We start from the raw sequence: 26,513 nt of genomic DNA, 5'->3' as shown, positions 1-26,513 counted from the left end.
CGCCCAACGCTTCCCCGGTCGTCACGGCAACCGCTGCGCACGCGCACTCGAGCACGGGCGCGGGGCGGGCCTAGCCAGGTTCCGCCCCCGGCGCCTGCGCGGGTCACGTGAGACGCGCCGGCGGAGACGGGGGCGGCGGTCGCGTGGGTCCGGCGGGACGGGCTCCGGAGACTGCGCCGCTGCAGGTACCGCGCCCCGCCGGGTCCCCTCGCCCCCGGCCCGGCCCTCCCTCGGCCCCCGCCGCCCGGCCCCGGCCCTCTCCGCGCCTCCCGCGGGCCCCGCCCGCTCACGGGGCCGCCCTCCTCGGCGGCGCTCTTTATCCCGGTCCCGCGTGGCTCGGCCCCTGCGGGCTCCGCGGCCGCCGCCCGGCCCACTAGCCCGGGTTCGGAGCTGCCGCGCTCAGCGAGCGGGCGCCGCCTCCGCCCCGCGGCAGGGCAGGGCCGCGCGGGCGCCGAGCGCTGCACCTGCTGCCCCGGGCGGCGGGCGTGCACCTGGCGCCGCCGGCCTCCGCGAGCCCGCGGTCCGGGAGGCCGACTGGGCCGGAAGCGCAGTTCCCGCGTCTGCTGGGATGCTGGAGTCCGGCCGCCGGGTTGGAGAGAAGCTGGAGACCCGAGGAGGACGGCTCTGGGGGCCCTGCGAAAAGTCAGCTCCCCGGCAGCCGGCAGCGGCGTCAGCCTTGAATAGAGGGCAGTGCTGGCTGGTGGCCAGGGGCACCGAGCCCTGGGGACGGGCGCCCTTCTGCGTGCCTTTTATAGATTACCTCATTTAGTTCTCAACATCGTCTTAGGAATTGTTATCGCCACCTCCTCTTTAAAATTATTTTTTAGATTTGCGGTGCTGGGGGTTGAACCAGGGTGTCGCACGTGCTAGGCAAACGTTCTGCTGCACCCCAGCCCGGTTTAAAATAAGTTTTGACACAGGGTCTCCCTGAATTGCAGAGGTTGGCCTGAAGCTGGCCATCCTGCTTCAGGGTCCGGAATAGCTGGGCTTTACCGGGGCCAGGTTGGCCATCCGCGTTTTTGCAGATGGCTGAGAAAGCACCATGGTGGTGTAGCTTGAGCCCAACACGTAGCTCTGTGGATTCCAGCCCAGGCAGTCTCAATTCAGTCTGGTTTTAATCCCTATAGGAGTTATTCCAGGGGCATTAGGTTCAACAGATTGGTGATTTTTTTTTTTTTTTTAGTAGATTAAAAAAAAAAACTAAGAAAATTCATAACAAAGTTTACCACTTTAGTCCTCTTAGGTGTATAGCTGTATAAGTTTTTTTGAAATTCAGGATACTTTACAACACTTCCATCACCCACCCTAATAAACCCCAGCTCCGTGGGCAGCCACTCCCCTTGCCCCACTTCTTGCTTACCATCCATGATGCAACTTTTGTCTCCGTGGATTTTCCTACTGGGAGCATTTCCTACAAATGGGATCATATGAGATGTAGCCTTTTGTGTCTGGCGTCTGCCTGTCGCATTGTGTTTTCAAGGCCCTGCATGTTGTGGCATGTATCAGTACTGCATTGTTTTTATGGCTGAATAGCATTCCTTTGTATGGGTAGGTGGCCACGTTGGTTTGTACATCCATGGATGCTGTACCTTCTGGCTATTGTGAACAAGACTGCTGTGAGCACAGGTGTACATAATGTGAGCAGAATTTTTAAATTTGTCATGGGTACATGCTTAGGAGTGAGGTGTGGCTATTTTAATTCCTGTAGCACAAATATACACAAAAGTCAGGTGTATTGGATCGTCAATAAGAATTCTAGTTTTCTACTTTGTGGGTTGCTGCTCTTTCCAATCAGACTCACTTTTGGTTTAGTTGAGTATCAACAAGGGGCAACAGAAATTAAGGAAATTCCAGCAAATCCTAATATACCAATAATGTCCTTGTCAAATTGCTGATATAAATTTTGAGATGCTTAATTTTTTTTCCCTCCTAAAGAGTGAAATTTGAGCTTTGAACACAAGGCAGTGTTTGAGTCTATTTATTAAATAAATATTGTATACATAGCAGTGTGTCAGGTGCTATGGGGTGACATTAAAGATGTATGAGATCTCAGTGTCACACTGTTACAAAGCTCCTGGAGGCTTCAAGACTTAAATCTGAAAAGCAGAACTGTAAAACTTAGAAAATAGTATGAGCAAATGTCTTTATGACCTTGGGCTAAGGTGGACTTTCATAAAGGAAAAAGATACATTTGTTTACATTACAGATTAAGATAATTTATCAGAAGCATTACAAAGACAACACTGTACAGAGAACTTTTATGTAGAATCCGGTGAGTAATTTTTATAGATTTTATAAATTTTATAGAGAAAAGAAGGCAGCACAGCAGAAAAAAGGGTAGAAGATGAGAACAGGCATTTCACAGATTAGGAAAAAAAACAGCACATAAATTTGAACCCTATTAGTGATCAGAGAAATGTAAAAAGGAGATACTAGGAAACGCTGCCGTATAGACGAGAGTGCACTGTGGGCATTCCCACCAGTGGCTCGGAGGAGGCCACGTGGACTTGCACCCACTCTGGTGGTGCGTATTCGTCTCTTTGGAAAGGCCGTTAGCAGTGTGTAGATGCACACTTGCTGCCTCTGTCCCAGCAGTTCAACCATGAGGCGTGTCCCTTTGAGAACTCTTGCTCAGGTGCCCAGGAATGTTCATTGCAACACTGTTCACAAACCAGCAGAAAACCCCACATGCCCTCAGCAGCAGAGTGGACGTGTGAGTCATGGTTGGGTTTCTACTGGACAGTGAAGGTGTGATCCCAGGTGCAGGTAGGAGTGGCTCCAGACGTCCTTGCATGAGAGATGAAAGCCTCTGCAGTCATGTGGGGTTCCTTCACGTGAAGCTCAAACCAGGCAATTTACAGTTTCGTTGTTTGAGAATGGGTGTGTGGCTTGTGCAACTGTTCACAAAAATGATGACCCAGAATTCACGAGTGGCTCCTCTGCAGAGTGGTCAGGAAGGAGGCCACCCTGCTCTTGGCTGCTGGCTTTGTTATAGGCTGCTGGCTGAGTGGGCATTTCATTTTATTTTTCTTTGACCCGTGCATAATAGGTTTTACACACTTGGATGTACTTTTCAAAAAAATTATAAATTACTGGAAGATAGGTCTTAGATGCAGCTCCTGCCCTTGGGAGGCCTGAGCTCTGGTTGGAGAACCCAGATGGAAACTAGTGAGGTGGTTAACTAGCAGCAGGGCGGAGGCAGGGGGCGCTGAGAGGCCCCTGGAGGCTGTTGTCCAGAGCTGAGTGGGGCTTGGTGCTGGGCTGGTGCTTGTCATCGCTGTGGCTGGGACTGAAACAGCATGAAGGAGGGGACTCAGCAGGTTGTGGAAGGGCCTGCAGGCGGAGGAGGCCTCAGGCGTGCTCTGTCATTCCCACGTCCTTCACATGTCCATTGTGGCTGCAGGCGGAGCGGCTGTCATTTGAAGGTGCAGGAATCTCTGAAGAGACTGGTTCCTGATGTGCTCCATGTGGTGTCTTAAGGGATGAGCAGGATTTTTAACCTGTCTCTACTGCCCCAGAAGCCAGGCTGAGGGCTTCTGTCCATCCCCCTTCATCCATCCCTTTGCCCTCACGTCCCGCAGTGACAGCTCTTCGTGAAAGAGGCAACTTAACACAGATTGATGACCACACAGTTCTGGAGGTCAGAAGAAATCTGCAGTCCTCAAGTGCTGAAACCAAGGTGTCAGCAGGGGTGGCTCTTTCCAAGCTCTGCCCGTTTCAGGAGGCTGCCCGCAGTCCTTGACCAGTGCAGTGCTCTCCGTCTCCTAGTCTAGAAGGGGAGCCCGTCAAATCATGCTCTGAGCTCTCTTCTGAGGTCACGTCACTTTCTCTGTCTTGGATCTCTGCACTCTGTCTTACAAGGACGCATACGATTATGCTGGGCCCACTTGGGTGATCCAGGGGGATTTTCTCATCCCAGGTCCTTTGTCACACCCACCAAGTCCCTTTTGCCAGCTAAGGTGCATATTTGCCAGGTGTGGGGATGAGGGTGTGGATGCCTCTGGCGGCAGTTATTCCTGTCTGCACTCTGTCATTCCGTGTTGCTCTGTTTGGTTTTTCCCATCGTATTGTATTTTCTTGAAAAACATCTTGACCGGTCTGTTTAGTAGTGTTCTGCCTTCCACCCAGTCTCGTTTGTTCGAACAATTTGGTGACAACTGTGTTTCAGTCAAGACTTCCCCAAACTCCTGATTCTTGGAGGTTTTCTGTGTTATTTCATTGCCCTTCACGCTACTGCATCCGGGCAGCAGAGCTGTGGCCAGGGTAACGTTACAGCCGCAGCATGGCACCTTGAGGAGGTGACTTTGCTCCCTGCAGTTCGATCATAATTTTCTATGGCACTTTGGAACTTGTCTTGTGTCCTTTAGGTTTTTGATGACTCCAGCCCTGATGGATGTTGTGCTGAAAAAGGAGAAGATGCTCTTTTTCCCAGGTTTGTGGACAGTTCTGGTTTTGCTGTGACCACTGCTATTTTAGTTTTCTGCAGAGAAAAGAACACAAAGTTTTTAGCATCCTCTCCCAGTTTATTTTTTCCCACCTCTAACATAGTTCCATTGCCTACATCAGGGCTTACAGCTGGACGATCAGAATATGTACGTTTAGGCTGGTGAGTGACCACCAGCACCAACTTATTGGCATCCATCAGCTCAGAGTTACGTGTGTGTGTGTGTGTGTGTGTGTGTGTGTGTGTGTGTTGGAAACACTGAAGATCTACCCTCTGGCATGTTTCAGGTATACAGTGTAGTATTAACTGGTCACTGTGCTGTGCATTAGGTTTCCAGAACTTACTCATAGTGGAAAGTTTGTACCCTGGGGCCAGATTTTTCCAGTGTCCCCACCCCTAGCCTCTTTGATCCATCATTCCACTCTGTTAAGAAAACAAAGCTTTATAACAACTTCTTGCAAGAGGATTGTATAGGATTCAGGATTTTACTGAGTTTTTAGTGTTGTTTTCCAAACGGGCTTGTCTAAGTTACAGACCCCATTAGGCTGCTGTAACAAAACTGGGTGGCCTGTCAACATTTCTCACAGCTCTGCAGGCCGTGAAGTCCAAGATCAAGGTGCTGGCAGATCAGGTGTCTGGTGAGGCCAGTTCCTCTGAGATGGTGGTGCCTTCTGTGTTTGTCCTCACACAGTGGGGTCCTCATGACCAGCTGCCTTCCTGAGACCTTGCTCCCTAACCCCTGGGGCGTTAGGGCCTACCCCAGGAACAGGGGCTGATGGACACAAACATGAAGACCAAAGCACAGACTGATACCTTTATTGCAGAACATCGGTCTGTGCAGCTCAGTGTCTGTGTGTTGGTGGGTAAGCTTCTAGACTTGATTGTGTAATAAAGTGTAAAATGGTGAGGTTTTGGGATTTAATGGCTCTGGGGAGATGCCGATTTTTCTTTCATTAGAGAGGTAACTTTCCATCATGTGTGTAGTGTGGGAAAGAACTGGAGGGATGGAGGGACTTGGTAATTTCCTGTTTCCCTTTTATGAACCATGGGGTCGGGAGGACATGTGAGGTTCAGCCTCAGCCCACCTGCAGCACCAGGGCGTGGCACATCCCCTCCAGCCACCTTGCAGCTGCCTGTCACCTTCCCAAATTGGACTGCTTGGCACCTCCGTCCGTGCCCCAACTAAGTCCAGCCACCTGGCCAGAAAGCCTTCCAGTGCCACTGTGCTCTGTGCAGCCCTAAGCTGCAGGCACGTTGGATCCGCCTCCCGAAAAGCAGCCAGACCTCCCAGTGCTGCCCTCTCTGGGGCCTGGCCTCTGGTCCCTTAGCCTCTGCCCAGGGATCTCCTCCTCCCGCTCCCCTCCTTCCTCCACAGTGCCCTGCTGCCGGGCTGTGCAGGTGCTCAGTTTATCCTTCTGTGGGTTCCACGTGCCAGGGCAGCAAGGAGTCCTGGTTCATTCCTACAGTGTCCTCGTCCCTGGCTCTTGGGGGCTTCTCCCATGCTGTTGAGTGCTGTTCACCATGTAGGCTTCCCCGCACGAGCTCCTCTGCAGGCCCTGTGGAGACTGGCAGGAAGAGCCTCATCTAATCCAGCACTTATCGGTTGAGCTGTTCTACCAGGGATTGGAGGTGCTGGAGTGGCACAGAGTAAGATTTGGCCTCTGCCTTTCAGGAGCACAGGCTACTGGGGTGGCACAGACCCAGCAGTCCTAGGACAGCACATGTGGCACAGGGCAAGGGACAGCCTTCAGAGATTCCTTTTGTTTCCTCCTTCCCAGAGCTCCCACCCCTCACGACACCAAGTTGCCTCGACTGCTGCCACTTTCTTCACCGCCATGCCTGCCAGGGGATTAGGCAGGTGTTCGATACCTGAGCTCAGGTGGGCCAACCAGGAGTTTGGAGTAGGGATGCCAGGGTGGGTCGAGGTCATGTAGAGGTTCAGATGGAAGCTACAGGAACTCAGAGAATGGTGCGCAACGAGGGGGCTGGTGAAACCCAGGCTGCCAGCAGGGAGAGATGGGTGACTGAAGCAGCTCTCTGCCTGTCCCAGGCAGCTGGCTGGCTGCCTGGGCGCTGTCCCTGAGGTTTCCTGGTATGATTCCTTCCTTCCTCCCTCCCTTCCTGGCTCTGTCTCTGAGGTTTCCTGGTATGAATCATTCATTCATTCCCCCTCCCCTCCCCTCCCCTGAGGTTTCCTGATATGATTCCGTCCTTCCTCCCTTTCTTTTCCCTTTCCTTCCTTCCTTCCTTCCTTCCTTCCTTCCTTCCTTCCTTCCTTCCTTCCCCCCCCTTCTTCCTCCCTCCTTCAATCCCTCCCTCCCTGTCTCCCCAACCCTTCACTTTCTCTTCCTCTGTGATACTGGGGATCAAACCCAGGGACTCTGTACCATTGAGCTATGTTTGCAGCCCTTTTTATTTAGTTTAGACAAGGCCTTGCTAATTTGCCAAGTCTGTCTTCCCAGTTGCTGGGATTACAGGCGTGTGCCATCATACCAGGTAGACTTCCAGCTTTGTCCAAGCTAATTTTGGATGGGTTTTCGTTCCATCACATGAGAAAAAAAGGTGCAGGTCCAAGAGAGCTTGCTCCTGCTGGGCACGAGGGTCTACTGTCCCCAGGCAGACCTCGGCTCTTACTCTGAGACAAGGCAGTTTGCAAATATTTTGCTGCCTACTCATGGCATGGGAATTTTTGTGTTTTCTTAATTTTTGAAAACGTTAATGTTCACTTTATACAAAAATATTGCCAGCAGAGCTACAAGGACAAAAGAAAGGAGTTGGTTTCTTCTGGGTTTTTGGTCTTAAGAGTACAGCTGCATATCCACCGGAAGCCTGAAACAAGCAGAGAGGAGACCAGGGGTCATTACAGCCAGCACAGAAACCTCGGGAGACCGCTGGGACATCTGCTGCTAGAGACTACCTCACTGAGGTTCCAGTCCTCGAGCAGCTTCAGCCTGAGGCCCTCAGAGGCCCCCCTCCCCTTTCTTCCCCCAAATGTTTCTACACACCCTTAGTGCAAGTGATTTCCTGAGTGGCTTTGACTGCAGCCTGTCCATCTTGGTGTAATATGGCATTTGTTTTCTCATTGAAAACTTTATTTTTTTGGGGGATTGAACCCTGGAGTGTTTAACCACCAAGGCACATCCCCAGCCCTTTTAAAATATTTTATTTAGTGACAGGGTCTCACTGAGTTGTTAAGTGCCTTGCTAAGTTGCCGAGGCTGGCTTTGAACTCGAGATCCTCCTGCTTCAGCCTCCCAAGCTGCTGGGATGCCAGGCGTGTGCCACTGTGCCCATGGGAAACCTTGTTTTAACATTGCAGAGGTATGTCCACCTGCTGTTGGAGGAATCTTAATGTTTGTGTACATAGGAGCTACCTGTAATTTAATTTTTAAAATTTCTGTTTCTTGGTACTGGGGATTGAATCCAGGACTGGTCTGCCATTGAGCTACATCCACAGCCTCTCCTTTGATTTTTAAATTTTGAGACGGGCCTGGCTAAGTTGCCCAGGCTGGCCTTGAACAACTCCCGCCTCAGCCTTCCAAGTAGCTGGGATGACACGAGTGCGCCACTGCTCCCAGATTTGTGATTTCTTTTCAGTTCAGGTCATTTTGATGTTCGGTCCCTGATGAATAGTGCACAGTGGGCCAGACTGCAGTGGCTCCGGTGGTGTAGACCTGGAGGAGTTCAGCTCCTGTGGTCATGGTGCTGGCTCTCGTGTCTGCGCTCCCTCTGCCTCTGTGGAGTATTCTGATGCAGGCACACGTACCAGGTTCTACAGCAGTACAAAGGCCCTGTTGAACATTGCCTCTTCACAGAGGTACTGTTACTCGGTTTGTCTTTGAGTCCTCAGCCTCTGTCACAGTGCGCGGAAACGCCTGTTCTGTGCACATGTGACGGGGTTGTGTTGGACTTCTCTCCAGCCTAAGGGCCACGCCGATGTCACCGTATCAATCAAGTTAGTAAGCTGGAGGAGATCTTACTCTGCTGCCATGTCAAAGCTGTTGCCTCAAGTTTGGGAGGTGTCCCTTTGATTTTAATATGATTTCTGTTTCCTGTCAGAGTTTATGAAAGCTTGTTTGTCTCTAGAGGATTGTAGGCTCCTGGAGGCCGAGGCCAGGTCCTGACACTACCTTTGTTTTTTCTACTCTGTCTCTACCTGGGTAGCAGGGCCTCTGCACTTGCTGACTGACTGGAGCAAGGAGATAAACACACCTCCTGGCTGTCGGGAGAATTTGTAAGTCTGTGCCTTTTATTACATTAGGCTAGGAATCTTTTTAAGGCACAGCATACGGTATTTATCTCCATCCTCAAGAATGGATCTGATTTTAGGAGAAACTTGGTATCTTATGGTAGTATTTAGATTAACTTCCTTGGAAGAAGAGATCTTCATAAGCCATAAATGTTAAATAATGAGCTCGTTAATTGGCTGGGTCCCTGGCTGCGCATTTTGGGAAGCTGCTGTTACTCAAGTGAGAGTTGTCAGGATCTGGCAGCTGCTCAGGTCTGTCTGCATGTGGGTGTTGCTGTTCTTTACCTTCATCAGCTGAGAGCCCCTCTCTCTGTCCCTGCAGGTCGCCATGGCTGCCGTTGACAGCTTCTACCTCTTGTACAGGGAGATTGCCAGGTCTTGCAATTGCTATATGGAAGCGCTGGCTTTGGTTGGAGCCTGGTACACGGCCAGGAAAAGCATCACCGTCATCTGTGACTTCTACAGTCTGATCAGGCTGCACTTCATCCCTCGCCTGGGGAGCAGGGCAGACCTCACCAAGCAGTATGGAAGATGGGCCGTCGTCAGTGGTAACCTGATTGAAAACCTAACAGTCTTTTCTGTTTAGGGTGTTTTAAGTCAGCCACTTTACTTCAGGGGCTATTGAATTTAGTGATTTCGTGGGACCATGCTATAAGAACATTTAGGATTCCTGATATGATTATGTTCACGTCTTTTTTTTAATCTTTTTTTGGGTACTGGGGAGTAAGCCCAGGGGTGCTTTACCAGTGAGTCACACCCCCAGCCCTTTTTATTTTTAATTTTGAGACAGGGTCTCACTAAGTTGTTTCAGGCCTCACTGAGTTGCTGAGGTGGGCTTTCAAGTTGGAATCCTTCTGCCGCATCCTCCTGTGCCTGGCAGTTTATGTCTTTTACTGCCCCTCTCACAGAGGACCTGGCCTTGTGTGATTCATATTTTTCTTGTCTCCCACCCCACCCCCCCATCCAAGGCCTGCTTCAGCTTGTCTTTCTCTCTCTCTCTTTTTCTTTTTTGCGGTTTCCATCCTGTCCTTAGAGATGATCACCACTTTCAGAAATACTTCACCTATTTTAAATTTTATTTTAATTTATTGTGTCCCAGAAAAGTCTCTTCTGGCACCCATACAAGCCAGATGGGCGTTTGGAAACAAGTCCTGCTGTGTTTCTCAGCGTGGCGGGAGTGTGAAGTGCCACACGCCTTGCCTGTCTGTCAGGTGCCTGGAGAGCTGTCCCCACACATCATTCACGTTGTGGAATCAGCTTTGGCCTTGATGGACAGACACTAGAACTCTCTATATTTTTAGTGTGACTTTCTCTCTAGTTAAACCTGGCAGAAGACTCTGAAGAGCCTATTCCTCTTTCCTGGCTCGCATTGTAGGTGCAACAGATGGGATTGGAAAAGCCTATGCTGAGGAGTTAGCGAGCCGAGGTCTCAACATTATTCTGATGAGTCGGAATGAAGAGAAGCTGCGGACAGTTGCCAAAGACATAGCCGACACCTACCAAGTGGAAACGGATATCATAGTTGTGGACTTCAGCAGGGGCCGTGAGATCTATGTCCCCATTGCAGAAGCCCTGAAGGACAAAGACGTTGGCATCTTGGTAAACAATGTAGGCGTGTTTTACCCCTACCCCCAGTATTTCACTCAGGTCTCCGAGGACAAGCTCTGGGACATCATAAATGTGAACATCGCCGCTGCTAGTTTGATGATCCACATAGTGTTACCAGGAATGGTGGAGAGAAAGAAGGGTGCCATCGTCACCATCTCCTCTGGCTCCTGCTGCAAACCCACTCCCCAGCTGGCTGCGTTCTCTGCTTCTAAGGTCAGGCTTGTTGGGAGTGGAATTCTGACTGCTGATAAACGTCAGGTCTGCCTGGAGGGGCTGGCTGTCAGCAGCTCATGATTGAGAAGTCTCTTTTTTTTGTCCTGAATTTTCTTTCAAGTTCCTCCCACCCCTAAATTAAAAGTCTTCTCCTCATTCTTGACAGGCCTACTTAGACCACCTCAGCCGAGCGCTGCAGTACGAGTACGCCTCTAAAGGGATCTTCGTGCAGAGCCTCCTCCCCTTCTACGTGGCCACCAACATGGCTGGACCTAGCAGCTTTCTGCACAGATGCCCCTGGCTGGTGCCTTCACCAAAAGTATATGCACATCATGCTGTCTCTACCCTGGGGATTTCCAAAAGGACCACAGGATACTGGTCCCACTCTATTCAGGTAGCAGTGTGCTTTCAGTTCTTAGAACTGGGTGAGTCTGAAGCCTCATGCAGAAAGAGGCGATTGGAAATTCTGATTCTTAAACTTCACATCTTAAATGATTTTGTTTAAGGCATTACATTTTCTTCAGTGGGATTATTAAGAATTTTCAAAACTTTAATGGGGTGACACCTGAAACATGCCGCTTTAAGTTAACTGGATGGTAGAAATAGACAAATGCTAATTGTTTACATGGGAATTCAGAGTAAAGACTCTAGCTGGGCAGGGGGTGCACTCCTGTAATCCCAGCAGCTTGAGAGGCTGAGGCAGGAGGATCGTGAGTTCAAAGCTAGCCTCAGGAACTTAGCGAGATCCTGAGCAACTTGGCAAGGCCCTGTCTCAACATAATATATAAAAAGGGTTGGGGGTGTGGTTCAGTGGTTAAGTGCCACTGGGTTTAATCCCCAGTATCAAAAAAAAAAAAAAAAAAAAAGATTCTAGTGATGCTGGCGGGAACTTGGGGGCATGCTTCTAATCCCAGCTACTTGGGAAGTTGAGGCAGGAGGATCACAAGTTTAATGCCAGCCTGGGTAATGTAGCAAGACCCTGTCACAAAAAAAAAAAAAAAAAAAGCTGGTGATGAAGCTTAGTGGTAGAGAGCTTGCCTAGTGTGCATGAGGCTCTGGGTTTGTTACCTAGTATTGAAAAAAAAAATTCTAGTAATGCTTAAAAGGGGGTACCTCTAAGTGAACAGTTAATCCAGAGCAAAACTACCAGTTAGGTCTATATTTTATACAACCATATGGCAAATAGTGTCTTGGTATATTCTTAAACTCATTTGTTCAAGCATAGAATTTTTTTAAAAGTTTGTTACTCAGACATGACAAAGATTTGGGTCTTTTAGGAATATTTTAATTTTGTTAAATATATGAAATTGTGATATAAGGGAAATTTATAATGATAAATTTGTGTTTCATTATTGGCATAGAAAATAGGTGTGAGCTGGGTGTGATGGTGTATACCTGTAATTTCAGCCACTCAGGAAGTTGAGGAAGGAGGATCACAAGTTTGAGGCCAGCCTCAACAACTTTTTGAGACCCTCAGCAATTTATGTAGCCCCTGTTTCAACATAAAAAATAGAAAGTACTGGGGATGTAGCTCAGAGGTAAAAGCACCCCTGGATTTAATCCCCAGTTTCAAAAAGGAAATACTTGGCATTTTCTTAATGATAACACAAATATTTTGGGGACTGTTTGCAAAAGATTATTAGACTTAGTACTACAGACTCATTGTTTGTGTATTAGACTTACCACTCCAAAATAATCTCATACTAAATTAATAGTTAATTTTCACTTTTCTCAAAAGATGTGACTAAAGGTTTCTTATTTATTTATTTAATTCCATTTTTAAATTTATATATAACAGCGGAATGCATTGTCATTTTTTTTTTAAATATTACATGTGTAGAGCTCAATCTTTCATATCTCTGGTTGTATACTCACATAGACATAGTGTACTCACATCAATTCGTGTCTTCATACATGTACTTTGGATAATAATGATCATCACATTCAACCATCAAAAGATTTCTGTTTTTAAAAAAGCCATTTGTCACCATTTGGGGTGAGGCACAGCTGTGATCCCAGCGGTTATGAGGGCTGAGGCAGGAGGATGGCAACTTATCGAGGCCCTATCTATCTAACAAAGAAAACAGAAAAAACAGTGCTAAGGGTATGGCTCTGAGGTTGGAGCCCCTGGTTAAGTTCAGTCCTTAGGACCACACACACAAAGGAAGCAGTTTACCTAAGTGGCTATTTCCAAGTCCCTAATTACCCGAGAAAAGGGAGAAACCTAAACAGTAGTTTAGGAGCCACTGACCTTGAAGTTCTCTTAGAAGTGAAGATCGCCTGAGGTGGGTTCAGGCACTGTCTGTGTGAAACACCATGGTTTTATTTTCCTTCACATTTTTTTATTGGTGCCTTCAGAGTTGAAGCACCAGTGTTTTAATCACAACTATGTTCCCATGATGAACTTTTCTCAACAATGTGTGTTTTCTGTCAAGACATTCTGTGAAGCTGATTTATCCCTAGAGTACTTTCCCATACAGAGCTATTTAATGTTCTGTTCCACTTTTCCTTTTTTGATTTTATTTACTTAAATTATTTTCAACATTATCACTTTTTTTTTAGTTTTACAATAGAGATTTGATTTGTTACTGTTTTGTCCCAAACATATTTTACTGGTAGCTTTTGCTGCCAATTTTTTTTCTATTGTTATTGTTTTTTGAATGTAGTTCACCCAAGTCACCAAGATGTAGATTTTATCATGATTTCAATCCTGTCGCTCTTTAGTCTATGAGAAATTGAATATGCCAACCTGCGGTATGACGCTTTATTTTGTGCTGTTTACTTCAGTTTGTCATCTACATTGGGAATTAAATAAGCATGACCTCTGTGTTTGCTGGTGGTGGGAGGAGGAGGTCGGTAGTGGCTATGGGTGCTCGGCTTGTTGCCCGTCTGCATTTGCAGCCACAGTTGCACTAGCATCCCCCACCTCAGGCTGGAGTGGATGGAGCAGGAAGGGCTGAAGGCCTGTGCTTTAAAAAGCTAGGATGCCATGGCCCAGATAGGTGGCACCGGTCAGGTGTGAGGAGTGGAGGCACAGTGGAGAGATCAGGGGCAGGGACTGGTGGGAGCCGTGTGCATGCTGGTTCCAAAGGTCCTGGGGCGTGTTTCAGAGAAGTGGAGGCAGCTGCTGACAGATGGGAGCTCAGGTGAGAGATCTGTCAGGAGGCCTGGCTGCAGTGACAGCGGTGGGAGTGGGCACATCCCCTGAGAGAGGAGTTTGGTGAGAGTCGCAGGGTGTCCAGCATTGGGGATCGGGGGAGGTCCAGCAGAGGGGTGTGGGGAAGCCAGGTGGGGACTCAGTGCACCTCTCAGGGAAGCTCTGCTTCTGCCTCTGAGGTAGCTCCAGCAGCCCTAGGGTGAGGGTCCGGGCTCGCGGGGCTCAGGCTCTTTTGCACGCTTGCTCATGAGGATTCCCAGCTAGTCCTGCGTGCAAGTCTCTACTGGCCTCTTCCTCCTCTTTGAGTCCCCGAGACTCCTGAGCAGTGTGGCTTCAGGGCTGCGCTTGCTTCAGGAGTCGCACTGCTATGGTTGCCCAGGAGCGCCAGACGGACGGGCAGGACCCCAGAATGTGAGACCCACCCCACCACCTCCAGTTCCCTTGGCCCAGTTTGGGTGGTCTTTCTCGCAGGTTGCTTCCCTGTAACTCGTCAGCTGAGGGGTCAGTGAGTGGGCGCTGTCGTCTGTCCGTACCCAGGGGTCAAGTGCTCTCCTTTCCCCTGGCTCCCCACCCTGCTGCCGGGGTGTTCAGACCTCTTAGAAATGGCCCAGAGAGAGAGATAAGACAGAATGGAAGGGAAGGAAGGGGAGGCCAAAAGAGTTTTTTTTTAATCCTAAGGCCCATGCTTGTTGGAGGCCCATGCCATTTAGGTTTCATTTGGGAAGAGGGCTCCCCGTGGCCCAGAAACACTCCCACCTGCTGTCTCTGCACCCTCAAATATCAGGCTCTCTAAGCCACATCTACCAAGGGCCTATCCATCCCTTTTCCTTAACATCTAAGCCATTAGAACTTCTTGTGGTCTTGAACAAACCTGTCATGTAGGGTTTTTCTGTCTCAGCACCATTTGAGTAAGTATTTCCTGGTTTGGGGGAGCGGTGTTGTACATCACAGGGTGCTGGGGGACATCCCTGGCCTCCATGAGATACCAGTGGCATCCACTGCCAGTGTCACAGCCATGTTTCCAGACGTTGCCATCTCTCCTCTGGGTTGAGACTTCTGGAACAGAATGGTAGCAGCGGGACTCCCTCTTGTTCCATGAGCCCCTCGTCTCACCCTAGAGACCCTTCCAAAGTCCTGGTGTTTCTCAGTTCTCTTGTTTAAATTTGCTTCAGCCTGCCCCCCAAAACTTGGTTTTCTCATGTTGGCCATGAATGCCTCTATTTGTTCCAGCTGACTTACTGCTCTAGGGCTTGGTGATTCTTCACCCGGAACATGCCGTTTATGCCACATTAAGTGAAGATGCTTCATTGTAGAACAGGTGGTGCTGCTGCTGGTGGTTCTTCCCACAGGAAAACCCATGTCCCAGAGATAGGCCTTGGGGAGAAAGAAAGTGGCCAAAGGATGATGGAGAGGGAGGACAGCTCACGTCAGCTTCCCCTCTCCAGGGCGGGAGGCCAGGACGCAGGAGGGGGATGACAGGGACAGGGACGGGCTGCCAGGGGGAGGAGGGTCATGTCTTTCCTAGGAATGGCGCAGCCTTCCAGGAGTGCTGTGCCGCCTTTTGTCTGTCCTTCCTGCTCTGGTGTGTCTGTTGTGGTGGGTGGTAGGGGTCCTTCACCTGGGGGGGGGGGTGCAGGGAGACTGGGCAAGTCCAGGTCACGCTAGTCCTGGATGACAGTTCTGGATGACACCTGGTGACCACGTGCAGAGCCGAGTAGAATCTGACCCAAAGGTTACGGTGACCAAGGGGACAGACGCAAAGTGAAGGCAGAGATGCCATGCCTCTTCATCCCAGGCCAGCACCGGGGGCCACCTGCAGGCCCGAGAGAGGAGTCCGTTTCTTCTACAGAAGCAGCCTCAGGTCCCTCAGGAGTAACCTAGGTCACTGTTAACTCAGAGTCCCCACGTCAGACGTGATCCACAGCAAGGCCAGCAGGAGACCCTCAGTGCATTGCCCAGTCACGTGGCCACGAAGATTAACAGTTCTAAGTCACTTAAGAGCAGGTGAAGCTGGAGGGTGTACTTGGGGTTTTCCTTGAAACAATGAGTGTGTCTAGAGTCTAGGGTGATACCTTATGGAGAGAGAGGTGTTCAGTACGTAAGTGCTCAGGGGCTTTCTCCTTTGTTGAGTTTGAAGTGGTTGGAAGGTGTTCATTGGGTTAAATTGTGCTGATCTCTGCTCTGATTCCTTCAGTGTTGATGGTTTGAGGCTCTAACCTTATAATCCTTTCTCTTTTTGTTTTTAGTTTCTTTTTGCACAGTATATGCCTGAGTGGCTCTGGGTATGGGGAGCGAATATTCTCAACCGCTCCTTACGCAAGGAGGCCTTAGCCTGCAAAGCCTGAGTCCCGACCGTCAGTCAAGTTTTGCCAAGTCATGGTAACCGGCAGTATTCCGACATTTGGAAACACATTTAATTTATCTGATGTATTTTCTTTTTGACTGATGATCAGTGTGCTGTTAATTCATCATTTGTAAGGCAAAGTCTTGGAGAGCTGTGATAAACCTCCAGGGCCAGTGGATGGTGTGGAACAAATAACCCCTGAGTGTGGGAACTGGTGAAGACGCCTAGATGTGATTGCTTTGTTCCAAGCTGTTCAAGAGGGGTGTTGACATCAGAGCCACGGCAGCGAACGCTTATAACAGACTTGTCAGCGCTTCAGTTTCAGATGTCGTGTTTTAAGGGAAATGGCCTATTTTCCCTTTACAGATGACAGCAGTGTTAGTTTTGAAATGTTCAGTAGGAAGACTATTGAAAAGTGTTATTTTGTAACTGAGATCTCTGGTGTTAGCTTAGGAATCTGGTTGGGCTGCCGGAGGACAGAGATGCAGAACCTGTGTGCTGTGCTGTGTGTGAGCAGCTCTACACAGGGTTAAGTTACAAAAGAGCCTTGTCAGGGTGGGTAATGGGAAGCTTCACGGGGTGATACAGACCCAGGCTCTTCCTTTCCAGACCAGACAAGCCTGCCAGGTTTGTGCTGTGGGTTTGCCTGTCTGCTGCTGCTTCCTCCATGTTGTTTGTGTTTCCCAGGTCTGGGGTGAGTGTGTTCCTAGACTTGGAGATCTAATGAGTAGCTGTTAGTCACTATCTTTTGATTTGTAATTGTGGTCAAGTAGTGATTTCTGAACCTATGATCCATTTTATAACTGAAACTTAGCCCTTTTGAGCTTGTTATAGCTGGTTTTCATACACTTTTCTATGTAAAATGATTCCATTCCGGTAGTAGTATTGATATTAACATCAAGTATTTATGGAATAGTACTTAAAATATGGACAGATTATGTGTGTGATATGATGTATCTGTTGCAATAATGTTAGAAGCTCATTTTTTGGTCCTTGTAATGAATTATGCATTATTGTGAGTACTTTTATTGATGTAATGTTAATTATGCACAAACCCCACAATATGGATTAGCATTGACACCTACAGTGAAATGTCTTTAATTCAGATCCTATAAAGCCAACCATTTTTTGTGGGCCACATACCTAGCACTCAGAATTTATGTAAGTTTCTATATGAATACGGTAACATGGGCAGATTTAAAATTCAGAGCTTAATATCATGACACTGAAGAAGCTGGTCATTTGGTTGAGGCCAGGACTGGTGTGGGATCGTCCTGCTGTGAGGCCGTCTTCCACAGTATGCCTAAGCACACCTGAGTGTGGAACACACGTTTTTGCCTGTGACCTTCCTTGCAGCATTTCCAGATGTGACGTGGATTCAGAAGATGAGTGGCTAAGTTCCAAAGCTCTTCCGCTCCTAAATCATGTCTTCGAAACACAGGAGCAGAGACCTTTGCACTGGAGGCACAGCGCAGCTGGATCCTCTGACTTCACACCACACTGGTGGAATCTGCGCGATGTGTGATTGCAGCAGCAGCAGCTTTCTGTAGCCACGCTGCTGTGTGATTCTGTGTAAGCCAGGTCCCGGTGCAGTCTTAGGGTTAGGGATCAGGTGGGTGGCGCGGCACTGGTAAACACGCCTGGCCCGTGGTACTCTGAATTCTGCCCTTGGCAGGATGTAGCCAGACATGCTGACTGGTGCAGCTGTGGTGCAGACTGGTCCCCAGCTTCAGGGGAAGAGCAAGACTGAATTTCCTTTGGTTTTCTAGCTTTCATAAAACACCACCCCCCAAAGCTCACTTGAGAGTTGGTTGGTCACTGTGGATAGGGTCTCTTATTAAGAATGTGGGGAATCTGAACCTTGAAACTTGGTCTGTGAACTGGAAATGTAACAATAAAAGCAGTTGCTCTGTCTCCTCTGGAAGAGGCTTTGCTCCAAGTATTTCTAAGCTGGTTGGTTGGAAGGAGGGTTTCTCTTTTTCCTCATAGAAATGATTACCAAAAATCAACCTGTGAACACCTGTGGTCGTGACTCATTAAAAGCTGAAGGTTCAGGGACATAATCATGTGTGACTGTCGAGGAAGCTTCTGAAGCCACCAAGCTATTCTTCCATCTCCGGAGGGTTGAGGAGGATGAAGCTGGGCTCAGCCACGGCGATTGCAGTGTGCAGACGGCGGGCGATTTGAGTGAGCCGTTTCAGGCGAGTGGTGGGGCTGAAGGCCAGACTGTGGTGGGTTCCAGAGAGTGGGGAGGAGAGGCAAGGGAGCCACAGAGACAATCCTGAGGGGCCTTTTTTGTTTTTCCTATGTCGAAGACAAAGTTCTGTTACGTTTGGGATGCAGAGGGTTAGGGATATGTCCTCAGTCTTGACACTCTGTGTTCCAGAACCATCTCCAGACTGTCCATTCCTCTCAGTACAGGCCCCAACCTAACAACTTAGGATGGTTCAGTGTACGACTTTTTGACTTTACGATGGTGTGAATGCTAAATGCGATGATATGAACTGTATTTTGACTACTGTCTCCCAGGCAGGTGATACACACTTCAGTCCTCTCGCAATGCTGGGTGGTGGCAGAGAGTTGTAGCTCCCAGCCAGCCCTATGAACACATGGTCACCATTCAAGTTGTCCTTTGGATCTGTGTGGGATCAGCCCAGGACCCCTGTGGTGCCCAAACCTGGGAAGCTCACACCCCTCATAAAATGCTGCAGTACTGCATACAGTTGATGCCTATCCTTCTGTATACTTTCAATGATCTCTGGGTCACTTATATTACCTAAAACTGTATAAATGTCACATGAAAAAGCTTTGTTGCTCAGGGAAGAATGAAAAGAAACGTTTCTACAAGTTCAGAACAGGCTCTTTTCCCAACTATTTTCAGTCCAAGGCTGGTTGAGTCTAGCCTGGGACGAGGAGGGCAGCTGTGCCCGAGTGTTGTGAGCGCTCTCGAGGCGGCCAGGCCTAGCCCTGTGCGTTTTCAGCTGAGGCGGTTTTCACCTTAGAGTAGCTTATTGGGCTGAAACCCCACTGTGAGGCCGGGAGCATCTGTGGCTTGGCTGCTGTTCTCCATTTTTAAGATTCATGTGTTTAGTGTGTATAAAGCAAGGGAAGGACTTTCCAGATTCAGTAGAGCTGTTCTGTAGCATGCTGTGGTGGCTGAGGGACCCAGAAGAGACTTTGGAACCTGCACCCCAACATGTACAAAAATAACAGAGTACCCCACCTGCCAGGGGGTCTCAGGGCTGGGAGCATGTTTCAGAAATAGCCCGTGGGAGCTAACTGGTGCAGGCCCAGGGGCTGGGAAGCCAAAGGGCACCAGCTGGAGGCTGAGCTCTGCTGCGGGACCAGACATGGCGTGGGCAGCTCCTCGGGGGGGCTCAGGAGGTGCTTCCCAAGTCCTGCTGCTTAGTGTAGGCCACAGCAGCATCTGGAGACAGGGTCAGTTTGGCACAGTCCTGGAGGGAGTGCCCTTGTTTAGGGGTGGGATGGGGGCTACTGCAGGTGTGGGGCCAGTTTAGACAGGGCGGTGATGCTGCCTCATGGCCTGGTGTGTTGTGGGAATTCTTAAGGAGGCCATCATCAGGGAGTCTGGGTGGGATCCAGCCAGGCAGGACACGGTGCTGTCAGGCTCCGTCCTGCAGACACCACTGCTGCAGTAGAGGTAAGGCCATGTTGCTGCTCACAGCTGACCCCAGGCCATACAGGCCCCAGGAGTCCACATACTCGCTGGCCAGAGGACAGGATGCAGGCAGGAGTTGCAGCTCTGCCTCACCTGCCCTTGCTCTGCGGGTCTGGCAGCACCTCGTTTGTCTCCAGAACCGCGGGTTCCTTTTTTTCCTGAGATGCTCAGAGAAGGGAGGTTTCCATTCCTTTATTGAGGAGCTTAAGAGCAAGTGAAAACCTCAGGGGAGTGGTGAGGCCCGTGACAGGAGGTGGAATCCAGGAGTAAAGCACTTGTCCTTGAACAGCTTGCTCGTGGTCCGCCCCCAGGGATTCATAGGAAGCATGTTCTGGATGTGAGGACGTCATGGGGTTGTTGTGGGAGGTGGGCCCTTTAAGGCAAGGGGCCTCAGAAGCCACCACTTACAAGGGCTATGTGTTGTACCCTGTACACTTCACAACAGTCTCAAAACTGCCCTTGCTGACTCAGCACCTCAGGAGCGAGGTAACTGAAGAGTCCCACGCAGCCTGTCTCTGTTCCTGTTTGACCTTGCTTGCCAGCCCAATTCTGGATTTCACTTCCATGTCGCCTTTTAGGAAGTTTGCCAAGCTTGAGGTTTTTGTGAGTAGCTCAGATTTGGTGCATGGTCCGGTACTAAGGACAACCTGCCACAAACTTGGGGGTGCATGGGTGCTTTCCTCCTCTAGGGCAGCTCTGGGGAGACCTCTGGTGGCATAGCTTCAGCACCATGAACATGAAATTGTCCTGGAAGCCTACAACCTGCTGGTGGGCAAAGGTGCAAAGGAGGATGTCTCCTTGGGCATCCTCTGGTGCCTTCTGGGCAACACTTAGGCACACTCTTGCCCTAGATGTCTAAGTGGTGTCTATGTTGAGATTTTGAAGCTCATGGTCAAAGCTGTCCTTGCCAAACAAAGGTCTGCACATTCTGCCACTGGCTGTGCAGATCCACTAGGACCCTGTGGATCTTTTGTGCTGGTGGAGTAGAGCAGAGTGGAGCAGTTGCCAGGGCCTGAGAGATGCAGCTTGGGAGCACTGGCTTTCCTGGTTCACCTGATGCCTGCACCATTAACTCTTACTCTTAAAGATAACATTGAGTTTGAATAAAGATCTACCTTCCCCTGGAATTGAGAATGCTTTGTTTTTACATGAAGCAAGATTTGAAAAGTTATCTTAGACTCTGCAGTGGTGGAAAGCCACTGGTGGTAGACCAGATCCTTTAGGTCTCAGTTTTTCGTTATCTCTAAGTGACACTTCTCTGCCCTGTGCCCCAGCTCTCTTTACCTTACAGGCTTTCTCAGGAACTGGAGCATTGTCATCTTGCCCTGCTTTTGGGCTTCTCTGTCACATATGACAAGGAAGTTTGCATCTCACTAGTGCCCTGTTCTGAACAGCTGACCTGTATTCAATGGCATAGTGACTACAGGGCTGTTGAAAAGAACCCAGGTCAAGATGAATTTACCCCAAGTTAGAACAGAATGACATCGTTAAGGTTAAGATCAAATGCATTACGTGCTTTGGAGATTTGCAAATAAAAAAAGAATCAAGAATTCTCAGAAACTTCATAAAATGGAATAAGCTGACTCTCAAAAGAACTTGAGTTCACCATTTATTAAATTATACATAAGCCAAGCACTTCCTGTGTGTTTTGCTCAGTCCTCATCTTTTAAGGTAGGTCTCAGTATCCTTGCTTTTTGGATGAGGAAGCTGAGGTACAAAGAAGTTAAACACCCTGAAAATTACAAAGCAGATGCCCGAGGTGGGATATAGTGTTTTGTGATTCTGTATGTATCCATTATATTATAAGTCAATGTGATTAAAGCATGCTAAAGGGAAGATGAACTGCTTGTCATATTGGTGCCATTCAGCATTCCTATGGTGCAGTGAAAGGTTCAAAAAAAAAGATGTGCTATAGTTTTTTCTCACCTTATAGCACATCCTGACCCATTAGCATTGTCACATGCTGCAGTTCCCTCAGGCTCAAAACTTTTAGATGGAAAAACGACCTGTCTTCCTATTGTCTAAATTACCCAGGTAATCTTTTCAGATCCTGGTTTCTTAAAGAAAGAAAAGGTAAACCTCTGGCGTTACAAAGGTCCTCCCGGTCTTTCAAGGCACAGGCAGCCTGGCACCAGGTGAGTGCTGGGCCGTCGTCAAGCCCAGGCTGCTAAGGGTAGAGGAGGCTGCGTCCATGGCACTGAGGGGTCTGTGCGTCTGCGTAGAAGTCGGGGGCATTTCAACCACCTCTCCACGTCTCGGCTTCCACACGCGTGTCCGAAGTAGGTGCCCCGAGGTGCCAACAGGCGATGGAAATGGGCGCCCCTAGCTGGGGAGGAAGGACAGTGGGGTTGCCTGGATGTGGACACCTGCAGGAAGCGATGGCGCTGGAGTGAGAGTTTTAGACGCGTAGACGGCAGGAGCTGGGGAAGGAGAGAGCTTTTCCCCAGCTCGGCCGCGGTCGCTGTGGGGCCGAGGCTTCCTAGGCTGCTCCACGCCCTCCCGCTCCAGCGGCTCCCTGCGAGTTGGCTCCGCCCCCCTGCCCGCAAATGTCGCGAGACTTCAGCCCACTCTCCGGCCCGGGCCCGCGGACCTGTGTCCGGAGCGCGCACGCAGGCCCCGGGCGCGCGGAGCACGCAGGGCACGCCCGCCGTCGGACGACGCTTCCAGCCGGTGGCCTCGCGAGAGTTGCGAGTAAACAGCCCCGAATGGAGAGCCGAGGAGCGTCCGCGGCGGAGGCGCCGTTATCCTGGGCCGCTCGGCCCCGAGCGTGAGGCGGCCGCAGGTACGTCCCCCGCACGCGCCCGGCCGCCCGGGCCGCCGTGTCTCCTACCCTCCGCGTCCGAGGCTCGAGACCCCGGGCTTCCCGCGTCCCTCCCGCCCGCACTGCGGCCAGGCGCGCCCGGGCCCAGCCGCCAGGCCCCGGCCACCCTGCTCCCCGGCCGCCGCTGCTCCCCGGCCGCCGCTGCTCCCCGGCCGCCGCTGCTCCCCGGCCGCCGCTGCTCCCCGGCCACCCTGCTCCCCGGCCGCCGCTGCTCCCCGGCCACCCTGCTCCCCGGCCGCCCCTGCTCCCCGGCCGCCCCTGCTCCCCGGCCGCCGCTGCTCCCCGGCCGCCGCTGCTCCCCGGCCAGGCCCCCGGTCACGCTGCTCCCCGCCGCCACAGTGCCCCTCGGCTCTGGCTGCCACTGCTCCCAAGCTTTGCACTGCTCCCTAGCCCCGGCCACCCTGCTTCCCGGCCGCCGCTGCTCCCGGCCACCAGCGCCCCGCGCTGGCCCGTCCCGCACGCGGTTGGTTAGTTTGCCAGTTCGCTATTTCTTTCTGTGAAATACACTTTAGCGGAGCGCAGTGCCGCCGTGGCCCTGGACCTCCGGACAGCCGCCCAGTTAGTTCTTGAGGGCTTTCAGGGAGCTGCTGGCAGTCAGATTTTACTTAATTGACTGCAGTTCCGTGCGGTGTCGCAGTCTGCTCATTGCGCATCGCTACTGATCCTTCAAATGCAGTTTGAGAAGCCTGCTGGGCACCGGAGAGTGGTTCGCCCTCAGACCGAGTGCCTTTCACACCTTAGGGCCCTGCAGCCTTGACTTGCTAGGCATGTTGTGCCGCCGGAGACTGCTGTGGATCCCTGGCATCATTTTTTTTTTTTGGGGGGGGCGGGGAGATGCAATGCAATGCAAGGCAAGCACTCCACCAGCTGAGCTATATCCCCAGGCTCGGCATCATTCTTATTAAGATGTTTACCCCTTGTTTTAGGCAGAGCCCTTGGGAATCTTCTCCTATTTGTCTATGCAAATTAGATCAATTATTTATATTACTTTAGATTCTGAATGACACTTCCAGATGTTAGAGTGGAGTAAGACCTCGAGGCTGAATTCTGGAGATTCGCCCTTTTGTGCATACTAGTAAGCATCTCTGACTTCTGGGTTTCAGTTTACATGTAATAGTTCCCCCCCCCCCCAATTTTTTAAATTTGCAGAAATTTTTATTAATATTTATTTTTTAAATGTAAGAGCTTCGTTTTGATAAAAATACCATGCCACAAATTCACCTGTTTGAAGTGTACTATCTATACAGTGGTTTAGTAAACATGCAGAGTTGTGCAGTCATCACACCAGTCCCCTTTTAGAACATTTCTGTCACCCCAAGAAGACCCCTGAAACCTCTTTGTAGTCAATACCCATTTCTGTTCCCAGTCCCAAGCAACCACTCATCTACTTAACTTTCCTAGATTTGCCTTCTCTGAGTATTTAGAAGGAGTCATGATATGTGGCTTTGTGTCTGGCTTCTGAGCTGATGTGTTTGCCCTTTGTCTTCGTGGTAGCATGAACTGGTGCTTCACTCCTTTTCTTGGCTGAATGGTAGTCCATTCTATGGACAGCCCACATTTTGTTCATTTAATCCTATGCACAACGCTTTTTGTAAATAAAATTTTATCTTATGCTTCAATGTTTGATGCACATGACAGCCGACCTGTTTATTGGGGGGTGCAAGCCTAATTTGCCATTAGGCCTCTCCTGCATTTCAGTCACCCTTTGTGGTGAAGAGTTGGTGGCTTCTGTGTGGAAGGTGAGTTCTAGTGCAGTGCTGGCTGGGCCGCTGCTGCCCCTGGGCATGAACAGAGTGATTTCCCCCAAGAAGTGTTTGTCATTCTCTTCAAATTCATGTCTTTGATTTTATTTTCCATCTACTGGTGGTGGATAGTTCTTGGACTGCTGTCTTTTTTGGTGGCAGCCATAGTTAGTGACACAACTAGAATAACAAAACTAAAAAGATGAAGGCAAAGGCAGAATGCACATCTCCCAGTAGTGTTTGTAGTGGGTTCTCTGGGAGGTAGGCAGTTTGCCTCTCCACCAGATGTGGTTATAGTTTATTAGAAACTCCTCACCTCCCCAGCTATTGATGTTCTGGCCTTCCATTGGTGTTTGAGTAGGGGATGAAGGGTTGAAGAGGCGGGGTCTTTTTCAGCATTGCCTGAGGGAGATTAAGGAGATAATAAAGACAAATCAATTTCTTTCCTGTGGCCTAATCCATTTTGACAAGTTGCAGAAATCTATTAACTATTAATCTTAACCATGTGTATTTGCTCAAGGAAGAGAATTTTAAGTAAAATGAGGAAGGAGGAAGTTTGGGAGTGACTCCTGTGTGGCTGGCTCATCTTAGATGACCAGAGGTTGAGAGCACACTGCAGGGAGCTGTGAGCAGGCTTGCGCAGGAGTCAGGAGTCGGCTAATGATGCTGCGGACCACGCTTCTCTGTTGATAAATGGAAGTCTGATAGAATGTGCCTGAAGAAATGGTTCAATAAGGTTTAAGAATGTACCTTTATTTTAAAATGATGTGTCTTGGCATTGCTTAATTGTTAGCCTGCTAAACAATGGTAATACAACCAAGTATGCAATTAGTTAGCGAAAGTGGTAGTTTTCCAGCCAACTTTTAATTACACTGGATAGTACCCTGTCATGGTCTAAACACAGTTCAGTCTTATGTGGAGTTATTTCAGTAAACTAGTTTGTTAAGAAGCAAGCCTAGCTTCATAATTAGATGATTATCATGTGATAGCAAACCATTTCCTCTCACCTGAATTGTTTTAAAATTATTTTCAAAGAAATCATTTCAGATGTATTCATTATACACAGAAGTATATCTTTGTGATATTCACTAATTATGCAAATAATAAGTAGAAGAATCTCAGAGCTTCATGGAATTTTCGCTGTTGGTTAGACCAGTGGCTTTCCCAGTGATAGAGTTCCTCTGTTTACCTCCCTTTACACATGTTGCATTACTTCCTATACCTGGCACATAGGACTGGAACTCTCTTTTCCTCTTAGTATTTGACATCAGAGTCACCCTTCAGTTACATGTGTTATTAGAGTGCAGCCACATGGAGAAGCCACTGGTGGAAGCTCTGTCTTAATAGAGAATGCCTTTTAGTGAAGATAGGCAGATCTCCTACGTAAGAATTCATAAAAGTTAAATCTTGTTGACACAGCGGATCCAGTGAAGCCTGAGAGGCCTGGAGGGTAGGTGGTAAGAAATGAAGAGCCTTTCTCCAGTGCACCAGCTAGATGCTTGCTCTTTTCAAAGAGTAGCTTTTCCTTAAGCTGGAAGGTAGCTGTAGATATATTTTTGAGAACAATCTAGCATTAGATTTGAAATTTTGTGCTGCCATTTTATCAGAGAATGTGATTTTTTTCTTTAAAATTTATTTGAAAAGGTCTATTAAAGTATTTAATGTTTCATCTAATAAAAGTAACATACTTCGTAAAAATATAAATAAAACAAAATAGCTATGCAATCAACCTTTTAGAAGGAAGATAAATAAAACAAAATAGCTATGCAATCAACCTTTTAGAAGGAAGATAAATAAAACAAAATAGCTATGCAATCAACCTTTTAGAAGGTTGAGCCGGCTGGGATTGTGGCTCAGAGGTAGAGTGCTCACCTAGCAAGGGCGGGACCTGGGTTCCATCCTCAGCACCACATAAAAATAAAGGCATTGTGTTGTGTCCATCTATACCTAAAAAATAAATACTAAAAAAAAAAAAAAAAAAAAAAAGAAGAAGAAGATTGAGCCACTGTTACATTTTGGCATGTACCTTTCAGTTTTTTTTTTTTCCTCTGTTGCACATAGACACTTTTTTAAAACCAAAAATTTTGGATGGACTGTCTTGTTGAATATTTCATCAGCATTTTTTTCATATTCCCACTTTTGCTGTAACACACTACCACAGACAATGGCGTAACACGACGTGCATCTCCTTTCTTAATGCTTGGGAGGTCAGAAGTGTCCACTGGGCTGAAGTGAAGGTATGGGCAGGGTGGCCTCC

General features: G+C 49.1%; 2 protein-coding genes across 3 annotated transcripts in view; both read left to right on the top strand.

The window, feature by feature from the left end:
- Positions 1–103: 103 nt before the first annotated feature.
- Positions 104–17,957, top strand: Hsdl1 (hydroxysteroid dehydrogenase like 1). 2 transcript variants are annotated; one of them, XM_026411413.2, is made up of 6 exons: positions 132–185; positions 4,368–4,432; positions 9,015–9,240; positions 10,068–10,513; positions 10,680–10,907; positions 15,917–17,957. In XM_026411413.2, the coding sequence occupies exons 3-6, from the start codon at positions 9,021–9,023 to the stop codon at positions 16,013–16,015; spliced, it is 993 nt and encodes a 330-aa protein (XP_026267198.1). In that variant the 5' UTR covers positions 132–185; positions 4,368–4,432; positions 9,015–9,020; the 3' UTR covers positions 16,016–17,957. The 2 variants fall into 2 exon arrangements, with proteins under 2 accessions (XP_026267197.1, XP_026267198.1); XM_026411412.2 differs by lacking the exon at positions 4,368–4,432 and having other exon boundaries at positions 104–185.
- A 4,429-nt stretch (positions 17,958–22,386) lies between these two features.
- Positions 22,387–26,513, top strand: part of Mbtps1 (membrane bound transcription factor peptidase, site 1) — a 55,351-nt gene continuing 51,224 nt past the window's right edge. Inside the window, exon 1 of the mRNA XM_026411398.2 lies at positions 22,387–22,475. The gene's annotated coding sequence lies outside the window, so the exon portion shown is untranslated. The remainder of the gene's footprint in view (positions 22,476–26,513) is intronic.

The sequence above is a fragment of the Urocitellus parryii genome, chromosome 15, assembly GCF_045843805.1.
Source record: "Urocitellus parryii isolate mUroPar1 chromosome 15, mUroPar1.hap1, whole genome shotgun sequence".
Lineage (NCBI taxonomy): Eukaryota > Metazoa > Chordata > Mammalia > Rodentia > Sciuridae > Urocitellus > Urocitellus parryii.
The sequence above is the reverse complement of the archived record's forward strand: the minus strand, read 5'-3'. Positions and strand labels throughout refer to the sequence as shown.